Source organism: Cryptomeria japonica, chromosome 8, assembly GCF_030272615.1.
Source record: "Cryptomeria japonica chromosome 8, Sugi_1.0, whole genome shotgun sequence".
Lineage (NCBI taxonomy): Eukaryota > Viridiplantae > Streptophyta > Pinopsida > Cupressales > Cupressaceae > Cryptomeria > Cryptomeria japonica.
Genome location: NC_081412.1, coordinates 590,773,544 through 590,791,403, shown reverse-complemented (window position 1 = coordinate 590,791,403; position 17,860 = coordinate 590,773,544). Strand labels below are relative to the sequence as shown.

At 34.8% G+C, this 17,860-nt stretch overlaps 1 protein-coding gene across 1 annotated transcript in view; it reads right to left on the bottom strand.

Moving 5' to 3' along the window:
- The window catches only part of LOC131049301 (receptor like protein 23-like), a 69,290-nt gene extending 54,431 nt beyond the window's left edge, over window positions 1-14,859 (bottom strand). Inside the window, exon 1 of the mRNA XM_059210548.1 lies at window positions 14,549-14,859. Within this exon, the coding sequence (XP_059066531.1) occupies window positions 14,549-14,859 (311 nt within the window). The remainder of the gene's footprint in view (window positions 1-14,548) is intronic.
- Between the last annotated feature and the right edge of the window lie 3,001 nt (window positions 14,860-17,860).

Below are 17,860 nucleotides of genomic sequence, written 5' to 3'. Positions count from 1 at the left end.
GAATGGTGGATTAACAAAGCAACTACAAGAAATATTGCTTCAGGGTACTTCTAACCTTAAAACAATCTTTCTAAATATCAAATGATGAAGGAATCCACAATCAATTTCAGTTTGTGAGGCCTCTATCCCCAAAAGCCCCAAATTTTCATCAAAAAGCTCTAAAATCTAGGGTTTCTCCAATCTCCCATGTCCACTCACTCCTGGATCAAATTGGTTGTTGATTCACCTTTATATAGGTGTTTTACCAATTTCCAAATCATAAAAACTACCCCTCATGTAGGTAGATCTCTCCAACCTTCACCCTATTGGGCCTCTTCACTAGGCTTCTCACTCTGTCAAATGGTGATCACCTGCACTAAACCCCTCAATTGCACATTTTAGTTGTTATAATGTATTATACATGTTATAAAATAGTCATCCCATGAGAAACGGGTTTCAACATTCATGGAATGACCCCATGATTGAATTTTGTCAAAGCTACCAAAGGAAATACTTAGAAAGTTATGACAGTTAGCCCTATAACAGAATTTCAGAATGAATAATGAACTCAAATCATCCATAGAGGTGTGGAATGTTTACAATGTTATGGAATGAACAAATTTAAAGTAAACCTTCACAAAGAATAGAAAATATGAGAAATTACTCCAAAATTCTGAATTTTCATTGAGTTTCTACAGCAGTCCGTACTCCTTGGCATTCAATCTGCCTTACAAAGCATGTCTATGGCTTTAAATAGACTCTCCAAGTTTTTTCAACCACCATATGGTTGGTTACAAATTTTGTTTAACACTAAAACAATTAAAACTTGCTTTTCCCTCCTAATTCTTCCTAACCGTTGGAACTTGAAAATTTGAATTTTACATTTTTTGCAAATGCTTAACAACTTTTTGAATAAAACCTACAATTATTGGATTTTCATCCTTATTGGCATATTTGATGAATATAAACCCTCCTAAATCCATTTTTGGGTGTTTTGACCCAATATCCAACATTTGACAACATTTTACAACTTTCAGGACAATTTGACAACTTTTGCATTTTTTGAGTTTCAAAAGCTACTATTGGCTTTAGGATCTCATGATTGATTTAATTGAATTTGTTTGATGTTGGAAACTCCTCCTTGGTCTCAAAGGTCTTATAATTTTAATTTGTTTGCCTTGGTACACCTATACCACAAATACCTTGTTGTAGTTTCAAAGGGTGGAAAAAGAATAAGCATTTTATTTACCGTCCTAATAGACCATCCATCATAACAATTATTACCAATATTGATGTGTGCATTACAAACAAAGTTCTAGAGGAAGGATCTTTCTATTGTAATACCAAGTGAGTGTTCATAGACCTTCTGTACGGTCCTCCTAGCCTAGAGTTAGGAGTTCAAAGCCTACATACATTGATTTGGCCTTGTGGCCATCAATGAGTGCTCACCCAATAGGACAAGTCTTGAGACTAACAATTTTGGAAGTGTGGCATTGTTGAAAGCCAACACTTATGTGTGAATCCCATCTTCACATATTATGATTAGTTTCCATATTGATACTTGACCCTATCCTCATGGTGTTGGCTCAGTTCATATTAGTGTGTTTTGTTGAAGAAACATGATGTGAGAAGTTTGATGCAGAGGCAAGGGTAGAACTCAGTATTTCATATTAGGACAGCAACCACATTGATTAGGCAAGTCAGATAAGGTCTCTCCAATGTTTAGGATACTGAATTCACATTACACACTCATGGATTACCCCAATTAGACATCAGTCAACTTAATATCTAAGTATACAAGGATTGCATACCACAAAGCCATTAGATATGTTTTGAGATGAAAAAGAAGAGTTAAATGGTTTTGGTTCAATGATGATAATTTCTATTTTCAAGTAATTTGATTCGGTATATTATACTAAAACATGATTTCATAACTAATATTTCAACTTCTATATAACTAGTTCTATAGCCCAATTTTCTTGCCTGTGAAGAAAGACCATGTCAGACAATATCAACGAACAACAAAATAAGGAGACAATTGCTAGATTGTGGTCTAACTTGAAAAGAAAAGGTGATGGAAAATGTTATTGTCCGTGCAAAATTTGTAAGGGGTTAAAGACTAGAAGACTTCTAATCAAAACAACAAAGAAACATTGTAGGCTGCATGGTCACATTGAAGGTGGACATGATTATCATCCATTGGTAAGTTTTTCATTATATTGTTTTAACCATTTATATACATAATAAAACACGTGATGATGAGATCATGATCATGGTTTATTTATGTTTATCAATTTTATATAGGTCGAGCACCCCAGAGCACATGGTATGGATCAACACAACCCAGAGAATATGGTTTTTGAAGTGGATGAACATGGAGGTGTGAATATCAAAGTTGAAGATAATGATCCCATGGAAGATGACGATCATGAGCCACAAAACACAATTGAAGATGATGGTACAAATACATTGATCCATGACTCATTTAGTACTCGCGTAGCTGATCATGATGATGAAGATGACCTTGATGTTGTTCATGATGTCCCTCTACTTGAGAAGGCATCTGAGGCCCTTTATGAAGGCTTGCAGGCAACTCTTCTCTCCGTTGTATTTTTGTTGGTGAACTTGAAGGTTATGAATGGTTTATCCAACATAACAATGTCACATATGTTAAGGTATGTCATATATGTCATAATAAACTGTGAAACATGTTGTACCATTAATATTCTTTATATTAACAAATTATATTTTTTTGCTATAGATTGATCGGTGAGGTTTTGTTACCACCATCAAATATTCTACCTCACTCATACCGAGAATTATCTGCCGTTATGAAAGATATTGGAATGGAGTATCAAGAAATAGATGCTTGTCCCAATGATCATATTTTATATCACAAACAACATGAATTTCGAATTGAATGCCATAAATGTCATATCAGTAGATATCGAACAGATCAAATAACAAAAAGGATTCCTCGCAAGGTTCTTCGCTATATTCTCATTATTCCACTATGCAACGATTATTCAAGTGCACTAGCTTGGCACAATTTATGGATTACCATGCACGCAATAGAAGTCGAGATGACATTATTTGAATGCCTGTGGATGGTTCAGCATTTATGGACATAGAGGAAAAGTGGCCACACTTTAAAGAAGAACCTTGTAATCTCAGGCTTTCATTGGTAGCGGACGGTGTCAATCCATTTGGAGAGATGAGATCTGTTTACTTAGTGTGGCCTATTTTTGTTATCAACAATAACATTCCTCCATGGATGTCAATAAAGAGGGAGCACATAATGTTGGCAATGATTGTTCTAGGTATTTTATCATTTAAATATAGTCATCTAAATTTAATTATAAATATTGCAGTAAAATGGTCATAATAATTATGTAATGTTTTTGTTCATTCGATTAGGTAAGTACCAAGTTAAAGATATGAATGTATATATCAAGCATCTTATCGACAAGTTGTTGGAGTTATGGAATGGTGTCACTATGTATGACGTCTCTAGACCAATAGGACAAAGACAATTTCAATTCCATGTAATGCTTCTATGGACAATACACGATGCCCCAGGGCTAACAAATTTTTGTGGTATGTTATAGTGTTTAAGTTGTGCATGAACATTATAATTCAAAAAATTATCATATTTAATCCAATTATACATTATCTTGTAGGTCTTCAAACAAAGGGAAAATTTGCATGTCCTGTTTGTGGTCCAAAGATGAAATCTCCTCATTCAAAAAGTTTAGGAAAGCAAGTGTTTGATGAGTATAGGCACTTTCTCCACAAAAATCATAAGTATCGAAATACTGATAAACATCTTTTCAATAGGAAAGAAGAGAATACATCAAAGCCACGAAGAATGACACCTCACCTGTGGAAGTTGGAATATAATAGAATTAATCATCAAGGTAATGTCATTCCATCTATTGGTTTGTCATAAAACATCTTTTCTATTTTGTTTTGTTTACTGATGATGTGATTGATGATCATGAAGGTCGTGAAGGCATAAATGACCACCTTCCTAAGGGACTAAAAAGTTATCCCCGATAATTTAGTAGGTTGCCCTACTACGAGCAGTTACAAATTGTCCATTTGTTTAATAGTATGCATATTGGAAAGAATATAATAGAGACAGTATGGAAAGTATTGAATGGAAGGCGTGACAAAGAAAAAATTGTCAAAATATGTAGTGACATCCAAGAATCCAATCATGCAATGATAAATGTCATACAATCAAATAGCCATGGAGACCATATCAATATAAGTGAGCTTCCTTGGTTATTAACAAACTAGCAAAGCAATGCTATAAAAGAAGTCATACGAAAAATTTGATTTCCCACAGGATTTGCTGCCAACATAAACAATCTCATATCAAAGAAAAGTGAATTTGGGCCAGGGATGAAAACGCATGATTGGCATACCTTCATTAAGGTAATTCATGTTCTTGTGCTTTTAGTATGTATTTAAGTACTACGCGTACGTGTACTTTTCATTGTATTATGTTACGAAAAATGAAAAGATAATTTAATAATTGTTGCAGTACGTTCTACCTCTATCTCTCCCAGATGATTTCGACAATAATGTCAAGCAATTCATATATGATCTTGGAAAATAAATGAGGTAAGTAGTGATATTTGTTCAGTTTGTTGTATAGATATTATATTTGCTATTTGTTTTACTTGTTATGCAATATATTTTTTTGCGTCTCGAATATCTTGTAGGTGGTTGTCATGTAAAGAAATCCATAAAGATGATATAAAATATTGGAAGAGAAAAATTCCTCATTTAATGTATGAAATGCAAAAGTGTCTAACTCCAGCTTTTTTCAATGCACAAGAACACTACCTCATACACCAAGTTGAGGAGATTGAATTGTGTGGACCTATACACACTAGGTCAATGTGGATGGTTGAGAGGCACTTGAAATTTTTGAAGGCTTTGGTTCGACAAAGAGAACATCTTGGGGGTTCTATGGTGGAGGGATATATGGTATACCAGACTATGGTATACATTTCTGAATATCTTCCTAAGTTTGCAACAAAGATCCACGTGGATCACATTTGGGATCCCAACACCATTAACAAATTCGAAGGGGATTACTTGATGGGGAAAGATAGATTAAGGAAAGTGAGAGGTAATTATAAGATGTTATTGTAGTTAATTAATTCTTAATCTTCAAAATAAATCGATTGTAAGACGTCTTTTTATTTTTTGTACAGTTGGTTGAGAGTGGGAAGCACTACATTTGTATATTGCAAACAATCTTGATTGGATGATGATATAGATTGAACTTTGTAAACATTCTGGACACACGTTAACATGGGAAGGTGTGGCTTCATTGGTTAAAGAAGCTCATCGTAATGGAGATTCCAATGTTACGCAAAGGGAAATTGATTTAGCATATGGTTTAAGAGATAAACAGGTATGTATAAATTTATTAATCACCCATATGTTTATCAACTCACAATGGAATAAATTTTACATTTTTGACATATTGTAGGTCAAACACCACAAGGCTATGTGCTGCAATGGTCATAAATTTTGCATTAAAAAGTTGGATGAAATGAAGAAAACTTGTGATTTTGGCATCACTGCAGTCTTTGAGGTGACAAATATTTCATCGAGAAATGACATACATCCTCAATAGTCTCAAGATCGATACTATGGCATTTTGGATGATATACTTGAGTGTGACTTTAATTCCTTCAAATTAGTTTTGTTCATCGTCAAATGGTACAGGCTATGATTGAATAAAAATGATCCTGATAGAACTGTTATTGAACATGATAATGGTTTTATAATGCTAAATACAAGGTCATTTGAACCAGTTGGGGATGAGCCCTATGTTATTCCAAGCCAATGTGAGAAAGTATTTTACTCAAAGGTTCCACATAAACCGGGTTGGTCATTTGTTGTTAGACATGATCCAAGAGGAAGGTCGATAAAGTATAATGTGATGGAAGAAGAAGATACCGAAGAAGTAGAAGATGAAGTGGATGATGATCACGATCGACAGTTTCTCAATGATGATAAAGAAGAACAAGAAGAAGAAGAAGAAGAAGAAGAAGAAGAAGAAGATGATGATGATGATGATGATGATGATGATGATGATGATGATGATGATGATGATGGTGGTGATGGTGATGAAGATGATGATGATGATGATGATGATGATGATGATGATGATGATGATGATGATGGTGATGGTGGTGATGGTGATGGTGATGGTGATGATGATGATGATGATGATGATGATGATGATGGCAAAGATGATGATGATGATGGTGATGGTGGTGATGGTGATGGTGATGGTGATGATGATGATGATGATGGCAAAGATGATGATGATGATGATGATGATGATTATGTTGGTGATGTTGGTGATGATGATGACCTTGATGTTCATGATGATGAAGAATGAAATGTATGAGGTATGCGATTAGTATATTATCTATTTAATATTGACTTCTTGATAGAATTTTTTTTACATAATTAATTCATTATGTTTTGAATTCTAATGCCATTACATAATTAATTCATGATGCACCTTTTAATATGGAGATGGAGATAGGGAGAGTGACTATTTATGTGACATTTTTTAAACTGTGTTTATTTATGGAAATTGGATTGTTTATTAGGTATGTGATGGATGTTGATTTAAAATACATATGTGATGGATCACATGTTTATGATGATGCATGTGACATTTTTTGAACTTTGTGTTTATTTATAGAACGTGGATTATTTACTACCTATGTGATGGATGGTGATTTATGATACATATGTGATGGATTACATGTTTATGATGACACTTCATGTGATGCTTCTGATGCTTATGATATGTATGTATTTATTATTTATCAACTTACAAATGTAGTAATGCTTATGATGCTCAATTGATGGTGTTGATTTGAGGTATAGTCCCTATGTGATGTTGTCACCCTTGGTGGGAACAGGTCATTGACTACAGGCATCATCAACCATTTAGTTGAGGATCCTGCATAGTCTACATAAAGTAAAGGTAACGAATTAAAAAATTTACAATGATTTTGATGACATCTTTTTATTATTTAATACTCTTTTTGTCTACAAAGTTCATGTTGTTCAAGTTGTGTACTATGTAATTTTTAGCTAACATAAGATAATTGAATTACATTGTACAAGACCCTAAACCTCTTTGATGAGGATCCTGCACAGTCTCATGGGTGGACAGGTATAACTAGTCAATACACCCTATAAAAACAATTTATTTTTTTAAAATTACTTGGAAAACAAACTTCCTCAGTTTTTCAAACCTCGACATTAGCAGCAAATCTAATACAGTTATCAACACTTGAGGCCTCGGTTGGACTTATTCCAATTTTAATCCCAAAATCAACTTTAGGGTTGACTTCTTCATCAACATTACCCTCATTTGCAAATTTTCTCTCTCATTACCAATTAACTCTCTCATTTCATGGAGTGCAGGTACCCCCAAATAGGTATTTGTCAGATCTATCTTCGTCGAGTGAGGAAAATGAAGGAATAGAAAATGAAAGTGACACATGTAGTAGGTCTACAATAGGGAGATCAACAAGAGGTCAAAAGATTAGAAGAAAATTCAATAAATGCATGAAATTTTTCCTTGTTCAAAGGGGGTCATGTTCTTATGATGATGAGACCAAAGGCGACATTGAGGTGCCACTGAGGTATAAACATCTACAGAAACAATGGGTGCCCAAGGAACTTCCTCCAATAAACACCAATTTTGGTGTTAACGATAGGATATATCTCATAGCACCTTCGTCGTTACATGGTTTAGGCTTATTTTCCATGGACGGTATAAAGGTCTATTACAATAGAGTTGCTGAATTGATGGAGTTTGTTGGACCTTGTTATAATTACAATAATTGGATGCAGATTGTTAAATATAAAAAAAGTATGTGTAGGTATCCACTATTAGCAAATTATATACAACAGAAAGATAATGATCAAAGTAAATGAGTGGCTGTATACATTGATGGTCGGCCAAAAGCATCAGGGAATATTGCAGGTTTTATAAATAGTACGCGACCTGGGTCAACTAATAAACAACCCAATTGCATATTTGAGGTGTGCGAGGTAAATCATGTATTTGTATGTGCAATAAAATCAATAAGTGTAGGCGAAGAGCTTCTAATTGATTACAGTTTGAATCGTATAGATACAAACAAAGTTAATATCATGGGGGTGGTATGAACTATATACCATTTAAATTAACCAACCTCCAATTAATGAATCCAATATACCATTTTATTATGAAGTTTTTTTGCTAAGTCTATTGGTTTAATTTCGCTAACGTTTTTTATATTTTTTCTTTGTCACAGGCCGACATGGATCCATCACATATCGCAGACAGGGATGTAGCTTGCGACACTTCTACCGAGCAGGTAAACCTCATTGTAATTGTACAAATTAGATAGAAGCAAACTGTTACATTATTATGTTCTTTTTTTTAGTGATTTATACTAATTTTGTAATTGTTAATGATATTCTTGACATAGACGGATGTTCGGGGAAAGCAAAAGGGAGTTGTAGTACTTGAGCACCTTTCTAGGGATGTGGAATCATTAGGGTTAAGTGATGATGACCCTGAAGATTCCACACACCTTATGAAATTATTTAAAATGCCTCTTATAAAAATTAGAAAAGAGATAGTTGCGTTGGTAGCCGTGCATCCTATTACTGATGAGATACGAGAGAGGGTGGAATTATTGCTTCGAACAATAGAAAACTTGCAAGTAAGTAGTAATGAAAGCTTTAATTATAATGAAAGTTTAATAATGGTTTATATTTTATTCTCTTTTATGTCATTAACTAAAATATGTACGTATTGTTTTTACAGCAATTTATCCGCCCTCATGAAAGTCATTCCCATGATCAGGTTGTTGCAAGATCTTCAGGTGATGATGATTTTCTTGTATTATCACTTGCTTGGCTTATCACTCTGAGTACCCAAAACATATCATACTTGATACTGTCAATTTTCAAAATAAAGGTTCATCCTTGTTTATAATTGCACTTTTCATATATTTAATGTATTATTCTTTAGGTGTTGTCAATGTTATTGTGTCACTGCCGCCTCATCAAAGGTTACCCTCACCTGTATTGCCAACTGCAATGTTGGCAACATGTAGCATGCAGACATCCTCCACTGCACGTCATATTGGCCTGCCCACTATTGGTAGATCCCTCTTTTGCTCTATCTTTAGTCATGTGTTTATTTCCCTTCAAGCATTCTTTCTTGAATTCTAATGCTATTTCATAGTGGATTCATTTTTTGCAGGAGGAGATGCACATGAGGATGTGCCAGAGGTGACTACTGTTGATAACATACCATCATTTCCTAGATCTTCTCGTATTGCTAGTATAGGAACGTTGCAGGCCACATTGGTGGTGAGTGACGAAGAAATGATTCCCTTAAAGATACAAAAGGTTCTAGGTACTTTAAAATTATTATTATATAATCTAATTGTAATTTACTTTATGATCACTCATTTTGGACTAATGATCCCATGAATTTTTTGCAGGCAATGATATTTTCTATAAACATCTTAGTGACATTGCATTGCAGATATTTCGGCCCACCATACGTAAAGGGTGGTACATCATATGTGAACTAACCCTATTCCACTATTTTGATTTCATATCATTGCTAGAATAGTTTTCCTTTGATCCATTTCTTGAAGTGTAATAAATGTAGCTTCAATTCATTTCTGAATCTAACATGTTTGTTTTTGCTTTAAAAGGTGGAATGACCAAGAAAAAAGATTAAAAGATGAATTGACAAACAAATGGTTGAGTGGTTTGGAAATGACACCTTTGACAAAACCAAGCTCCTTGAAAAAGTTGGCACATATCTAAAGTATGTGAGGGACCAATAGAAGACCCATTTAGAGAGGAACCTAAAGTACAAGCATCCCCCCATGATTCCAGAGAGGGAGTGGAAGGACCTGATTTTGGATTGCAAGGAGAGAATTGAAAGGAAAAAAGGAAATACACCACTAGATGCCAGAAGAAGGTACGAGATACTATTAGGAATGTAATTATGTACTAATTAATTACTCTTTATATTTATATAATCTAACATATTTCAAAAATTTTATAGACTGAGTGACACATCAAAGGAAACCAAGGCAAGGCAAGGAAAGCACGGGCAACACAAACTCGGCTTTGGTGGTTACATGACACTTGCTGCACGAATTGTAAGTATCTCATGTAAACGAAATATTGCATCAAAATATTAATAAATTGCAAACTTTTTTTTTTTATCCAACAATGCAAGCAAAATTCACGGTACCAAGTAAAAATGCAGGGCTCTGAATTCAATAGAGTGCCCACAGAAGATGACAAGAAAATTGCCTACCAGCAAGGCTATTTAGCCATGCCTGATTAGCTATGAGAATTGAGTGGGCATGCACAACATTCGAGTGCATCTGTCACATAGGTAAATATGCTAAATGGAAATTGTTTCAAATTGAATACTTTACCAATAATCTAATTGATGTTGAGTTTCAACATAAAGTGACTATATTTGTTTTAAATAAGCAAGCAATGATAACAATGTGCATGTCATTGGAATGCAACCTGCTAATCGTGAAACACCACCTGCACATGAAGGTCCGGATGTGCATCCCAGTAGTGGAGGTATTCATTTGCTATTCAAATTTATTTATTTAGCTATTAATACAATTAAACATCTTAATTTGTAATTAGAGTAGTAATTAATGTAACCTTTTTTGTTAATATTTTAGAGCATGTAGTCGGTGGTGAGCAAGTGGAGCATGATCTGGGTACACAACATCAGGAATGTGATGTTCCCCACTCGGGTAAATAGGACCACTGTTATTGCTTTAAACAAATACAATTGCAATTGGTGTTCAACATTAATGTAACCTTTAGTATTTTAACTCCAAATGATCTAGAGGTTGTTCAACATGTTGAGGTTGAGGCTACACAAAATGATGTGGCCCCATCAGGTAAAGAGCACAACAATTATGTTCTCTAAATTAATGAAATACTTGTAATAATAAATTTTTTTTTTTTGAATTTAACCCATTTCTTTGTTATTGCAGAGGACCCCCCTTCACTTCAATGTCCTTGTCCTCAGTATAGGACTAGGCATACATCAAGATCACGAGTAGATGGCAAAACATCTATAGAAGGGGGAAATGATGAAGAAACCGATGTTCCACTTAGTCTTTTCATAGCTTCAAAGAAAAAACAAAAAAAGAAATGATTGTAATCTAATTTATTTGATAATGACTGATTTTTATGTGTTAGTGAATGTAATTATGTGCTAATTAATGGTTATGGATGATATGTGTTAATTAATATTGATGAATGTTGCATGTTAATTAATGTTAATCAATGTTATGTGTTAATGAACGTTATGTGATATTAATGAATGAATACTATATTTTATTAATGGTAGAAAGAATGAATGAATGAATGAATGTTATAAGATGTTAACGGGGAATTTAGAGTGATGTTAGGGGGGGGGAGGGGCCAAATGAGCTTCCACCTTCACGTGGTTGGCCCTGTTAAGTAGAGAAGATTAAACTATTCTCAAAACCAAGCAAAGCTCAACAAGATAACACACTTTTCAATATTTCATTATGTTGCACAGTTAATCTTATTGAATAATGTATATTGAATCTTAATTGCAGGGTCCAATAGAGCCAACATGAACAACAACACTACAAGTTGCTGGGTATAATGAACTCCCATATTGTCTTGTCTATACATGAACAATATGAGTTACTTCTAGTGTTGATATCCAAGGTGGGACTACAAAAGTTATGAATATGCCTCATCCTTGTAAGTTTTTTTATTACTTGTAAGTCATGAATATTGCTCTTTAGTTGATTAAAATCACTTTAGTGAATGCAAATCTTGATTATTATAAAGTGATATCTACACTATCAATTCCAAATTGAAACCCTTTCAGTGCATGCATGTTGTTTGCCAAAATGCCATCTCAAAAGTATCAGCAAACAAACATTGGCATTCACAAAATCAAGAAACACAAACTAAAAATTAGCAGTAGAGAATTCAAGTAAATTGTTTGTCAAGAAGCATAGTTGAAAAGGTGCAAAAGAAATTGGTTTCAAAATAGGGGTAGACCATTACAAATTGGCAACTTGGCATCACTTCTCTTCTTACTTCTCTGCAACCCTCTTGCTCTGCACTCTCACTTTTTCACCTGGCACCTGCAACTCTCACTCTCACATTCATAGTTGTCGGCTTCTTGCTCTTTGTTTTTGTGAGTTGAAACAAAAATAGGAGGTAGTTTTATAAAGTTGGTGGGGTTTGGGTGGGGCCCATAGGCTGTGATGGTTTGATCTTGGGCATGGAGTTTGCAAAAAAGTTCTGATTTTTTTAAAATCACTTATGGGTTGTTGGGATGGTCAGGAGGCTCTTGGGAGTCCCTCAAACATCTCAAGGATGTCCTAGAGATGTCTCAAAGATGATGGCATTGGATTTCACTGGGGCTGTAGGGGGACGTCCCATCCAAGTCCCTGTATTTTGAAGCTGTCCCCATTTCAAAAACAAATAGTTTTGGGGGAGGAAATGTCCTTGTGGAACACTGGCTCCAATACATACGTCTTCGTATGATTTTTTAAATAAGACACCAGAATTCATAAAATAATATCTTTCGAATCTATATTAATCAATAAAAGATGTTTCTAATTCAATGTATGTACCAAACCCTATTACCAACAATATAACAGCCCTAGCCTACAAATTAGACTGGTTAATTTTCTCCAATCAAACAAACATGTAATCACTCCATAAACTAGGTACATTAAGCACACATCGAATTATAAAATAACTAACTGTGATACATCAATATGTGAAAGTTTAATGACCTAGATATTAGGACTGTAAAATACTATATCGTATCCTAATTCCTATAATAACCCTTTTTGTGTCATGTGTGAAGTACAATACACAACTAGGAATTATGTTGAGTCAAATGCAAAATCGGTACTAACCACAGAAGCTGAGGATAAATCATGAACAACATATCTGAAGCAACACATGAATGACTCAAGTGCAGATGAATGCTAGGAAATAAAGTAGAAAACAATGCAAAATTAGGTAAGAAACTAGGTGACAATAAACCATGAACAACTTGAAATAATCTATAATTAATGATCTATATGATCCATCAACCTGTGACTATGAAACGTAATCTGCAAACAGTAAACTTGTTTGTGAATATTTAGGGTGACATGATTAGCATTCTCCCCTTTGTACAAAATTATTGATTACATGAAATGGATTTTTTATGTCATTTTGCAATATACCATGGTTGTATATGTTTATACGTAAATTTATGAATCCAAAATTGTCAAATAGATTTTACATAGATAATAATCTTTCCTTCTTGCTATCTATTATAGACAATGGAAAAGTTTCCATTGTCCTTTAATTCTCGTATACATTACTTGAACCCAGTCTATGTGTCTTTATGGTCGAAGTCATGGAATTTCAGTAATTTAATTCTTAGTATATAGCAATAGCCTATTAGCAAGCTCACTCTAGCGAAGACAAATTTTAAAGAATTCATAAAATAGGAGTTGTCAATGACATATACTGATGCTTGAGTTTTATGTTTCTTTTTTTATAGGCTCCTTTGATGTAAGGGATAAAGAGGATCGATGGATACGAAGTTGGGTTAAGAAGGGGGATATGATTATCCTCCCAGGAGGAATCTATCATCGATTTACCCTTGACACAAACAACTACATTAATGTAAATGCTCTTTTATCTCAAGGACACTCACTATAAATCATTTCTTATATGAACTAGAGGATATTATTATTGTTTCTTTGACTTTTATCGCAGATCCTGAGGATATTTTGAAAAGTACTCCCTTAATTTAAAAATTATTAACAATCAAATGGTTGTACTTAAATCAGTTGAGCATAATTGGTGAGGGTGATGATATGTTTCTTCATTATACCATCCACAAAATGCTCAAAATTAAATGAAATCTTTAATGAATACATAAAACTATATACATATGCATATACATATACATATACATATACATATCCATATGCATATGCATGTGCATATACATAAAGGTTTACTTGGTTTAAATGAAGGAAAGGTTGACAAATTTACGGTGATCTCTTCGTGACCACACCACAATTAGGACAATGATCTCAAAAACACTTTTTACCGTTCTCTTGGTGATTGTGCCCAAATATGTATGTCTTGCTTATGTATGAAAATGGCATTTTGCAGCTTTCCACCGACGATGTATTTGAGATTTCATTCATTTAGATATGGCATGAGCTTTGTCCTAGAGTGAGACTAGGGAGTTGGACCATCTCAACCATGGTGTGCCTGATCATATTAGCTTGACACCATGCGCCTCATATTAGCCTCAAACCTATGCCCCCTACTGGTAGGTGGTGGGGATAGAATATCATTTGCTGTACATATCAATGACTAAATAATAATATTTTTTTTTGATAAAAATATTATCATCATCAGAATTACGACGAATACCAAGCTTTCCACCGACAATGAAATCGGCAGACATATAACATTCTCGTCGGTGAAATGTTCTGGAGTCGTCACACTTCCGACACAAACCACACAAACATCCGACGAGGATGCTGTACGTGCGACGACACTTCGTAGTCGGACGGTCGTCGATGTCTCCGAATGGACCGACAACACAAGCGTCGGACAAATAACATCACCATCAATGCGAAGTTCCAAATCATCATTGGCTTTGTGACGAAATCTACTCAAGCATTCGACGGGGATGTTGCATGTCTGATGACTTTTTTGACCAGAAGAGCGTTCATGCCCAGCATCGCCAGAGTCCATGGGATTGTCGTATTTTTGATGGGTAGGGCATCGTCAACCAATCCGACGATGAGTTTTCAACGACTACTTTTGTCAGCAATCCAACGAAAATTAGTCACAAATCCGACAATTGGTCGTCGGAAATTAGCTCCGAATGTACTAGTGAGACTTGACACCAACACATCAAGCATGAAGATATGACCATAAAATAGATAAAATTAGTTAAGTATAGCATTACGGATAGTCAAATGATAGTATGTGTAAAATATTCTGACCATAAAATACCACATCCAATCGGATAGATAGAAGCTTGATAGCATTGTTTCCACCCTCAACACACACTTCTTGGGCATGCCAAGATTCGAATTCTTGGGTAATCACTTCCCAGTGAATTTCCTATCTCGAATTGGGGGCTACATGAGGAGTTTCTTCGATATGCGCTTATCACAACACTTGAGTTGACACATAGAAGTATTTTTGGCTACTAAAAATAGTTGGCTTGTAGTGGGGGAACTTTGGGGGTGAATCAGGTAGTCATACATGCGGTGGCTAGCTCATTTAAGAGATATCCTAGCCCGTAGAACACAAATTTTATGCATCTACCACACAAGCACCAGGGGATTTTGACTTGTGTCAAGACCACAAAGGTATTTGCATAATGATGTTAAGGGAAACCATCGATATAACATGGCGCTACCAGTTGATTTATAGTTTTTGCTAAAATTATAAATATTTATATAGCGGACTGAAAGAAAGTACCACTTGGGTCATTCTCCCCTCACTCGAAATTATAGGCTACTCGGGGGGATAGGCCCTCCTACTTAGAAAGTAAAATCGAGTGTCGCTAACACTTTTCTCTTGAACCTATGACCATGAGAGCCAAAAGGAGAGGATAGTGTGTGTTAGTAGTAGGACCACTCTATAGATGCACAAGCGTGCAAGACACAAAAGATATGGGGTTCATTCCTTTACTTGAATTGAAGTGTGCCTAATTACTCAAAAGACACAACATGTGCATTCCCTTAATTGAATTGAATTGTGCCTAATTACACAATAAGACAAAAAATAAAGAAGGAAATGAAACAAATGAAATGAGCAAATTTTGTTTCAATGAAACCCCATTTTCTTTAGCGGTCCTGCAAGCAAAATGTTAGTGCTTAAATGCTTAGGGGTCTTCTTATAGCTTGAAATGTTGCACAAACAATAGTAAAACCATCCAACAACACATAAATTAATTGATTAGTACCAAAATAGTATTCTGGAAAATCATGTAAATGATAATTAGTGATCCCGCTAATGTGTGGCACAAACCCGTTGTTTCAAGGCAGGAACCTGTTGTTTCAAGGCACAAACCCACTGGTTTAAGCAAACCCACTCATTATCTAAAACGTATTCCCACTACTTATCTAAAATGTAGACACACAAATTAGATGATTAGTACAAAAAATAACATACAAGAAATTCATGTAAATGATAATTAGTGATCCCGCTACTATGTGGCACAAGAGTAAGTGCAAGAAGTTGTGTCCACTTAATGTGGAAGTTTTGGACTTAGTTAAAAAGTGGAAATCAGGCGGAAAGAATAGGAGACGAATCGGGATCCCGTTTACTCTTGGCATCTCGAGCCTAAAATCAAACGGGATCTCGTGGGCCCCAGGATCCCGAGCCTAGAACTCCAAACGGGATCCCATGTTGAAAACGAAACGGGATCCTATGTTGAAATGAAATGGGATCCTGTTTCATTTCAACGTGGGATCCCATTTCGAATATATAATTTTTTTTTTTAATGAAATGGGGTTCATTTTTGCCATATGGGATCCCGATTCAAGGAATGGAGCCCTCCTAGGAATTGCCACCAACCAGCCTTCAAGTCTTCCAGGTATGCCCAACACCCATTTTTATTCAATAATTCATGTTTAGATTAATTTTTTAGTTAAAAAATTAGAATTTTAGTTTAAAAATTATTTTTTTTGTTAATGATTTTTAGTTTTAAATTTATTTTTTTTGTTAGAAAAAAATGTTTTCTAGCTTAATAAAAAAAAATTTCATTAGAAAAGTATGTTTTTTAGCTTAATAAAAAAAAAATTCATTATAAAAGTATGTTTTTATTTTAAAAATTGGTTAAATTTAGTTTGAATTTTTTTTATGAATTGATTAGATTAGGATTTTTTTAAAACGAATAAATTTAATAAAAAATGTTGAAAACCTTGAAACGAAACCAAAACCCCCCAAAAAATCAAAACCAAAACATTTAATTTACAAGATCAAAACAAAAATGAAAATGAAAACCAAAACCAAAAACTTACAACAAAAATGAAACTATTTAAAACATCTAAATTGTATACAACATACCCCCTATGACCACATAGGATCACATCACGTCCAACCCCTTACGACCACTTATGACCCCACAGGATCAGCCATAGTGTCCAAAGGGGTCATGTATGTGGTCTTAAGGGGTCATGCATGCACATTCTAATGTACATGTGTGACCCCTTAAGACCACATACATGACCCCTTAGGACACTACGCACAATCCCATGGGGTCATACATGTACATGGTCCTAAGGGGTTGAACGCATGTGTGACAGGCCTTTACGACCATATTGTGTTCTAAGGAGTCATATATGTGATCCTAAGGGATCACACATGTGTTGGATCACACATGTGTTAGAACACATGTGTGACCCCTTAGGACCACATATGAGCCATATTAATATCCTAACTTAGTTGGGGTATACGATTATACCCCAACTACTAGGATATTAATTTAGCCCACTCATATGTGGTCCTAATGGGTCACACATGTGTTCTAACACATGCATGATCGATCCCTTAGGATCACATATATGACGGTCCCTTAGAACACAATGTGGTCCTAGAAAAGCCTATCACACATGCACGCGTGAACTAACTCATGCTTTCAACCCCTTCTATGACCATGTATATGTGTAATATGACCTCATAGGATCACACTGTTCACCCTAAGGGGTCACACATGTACATTGTAGAACACATGTGT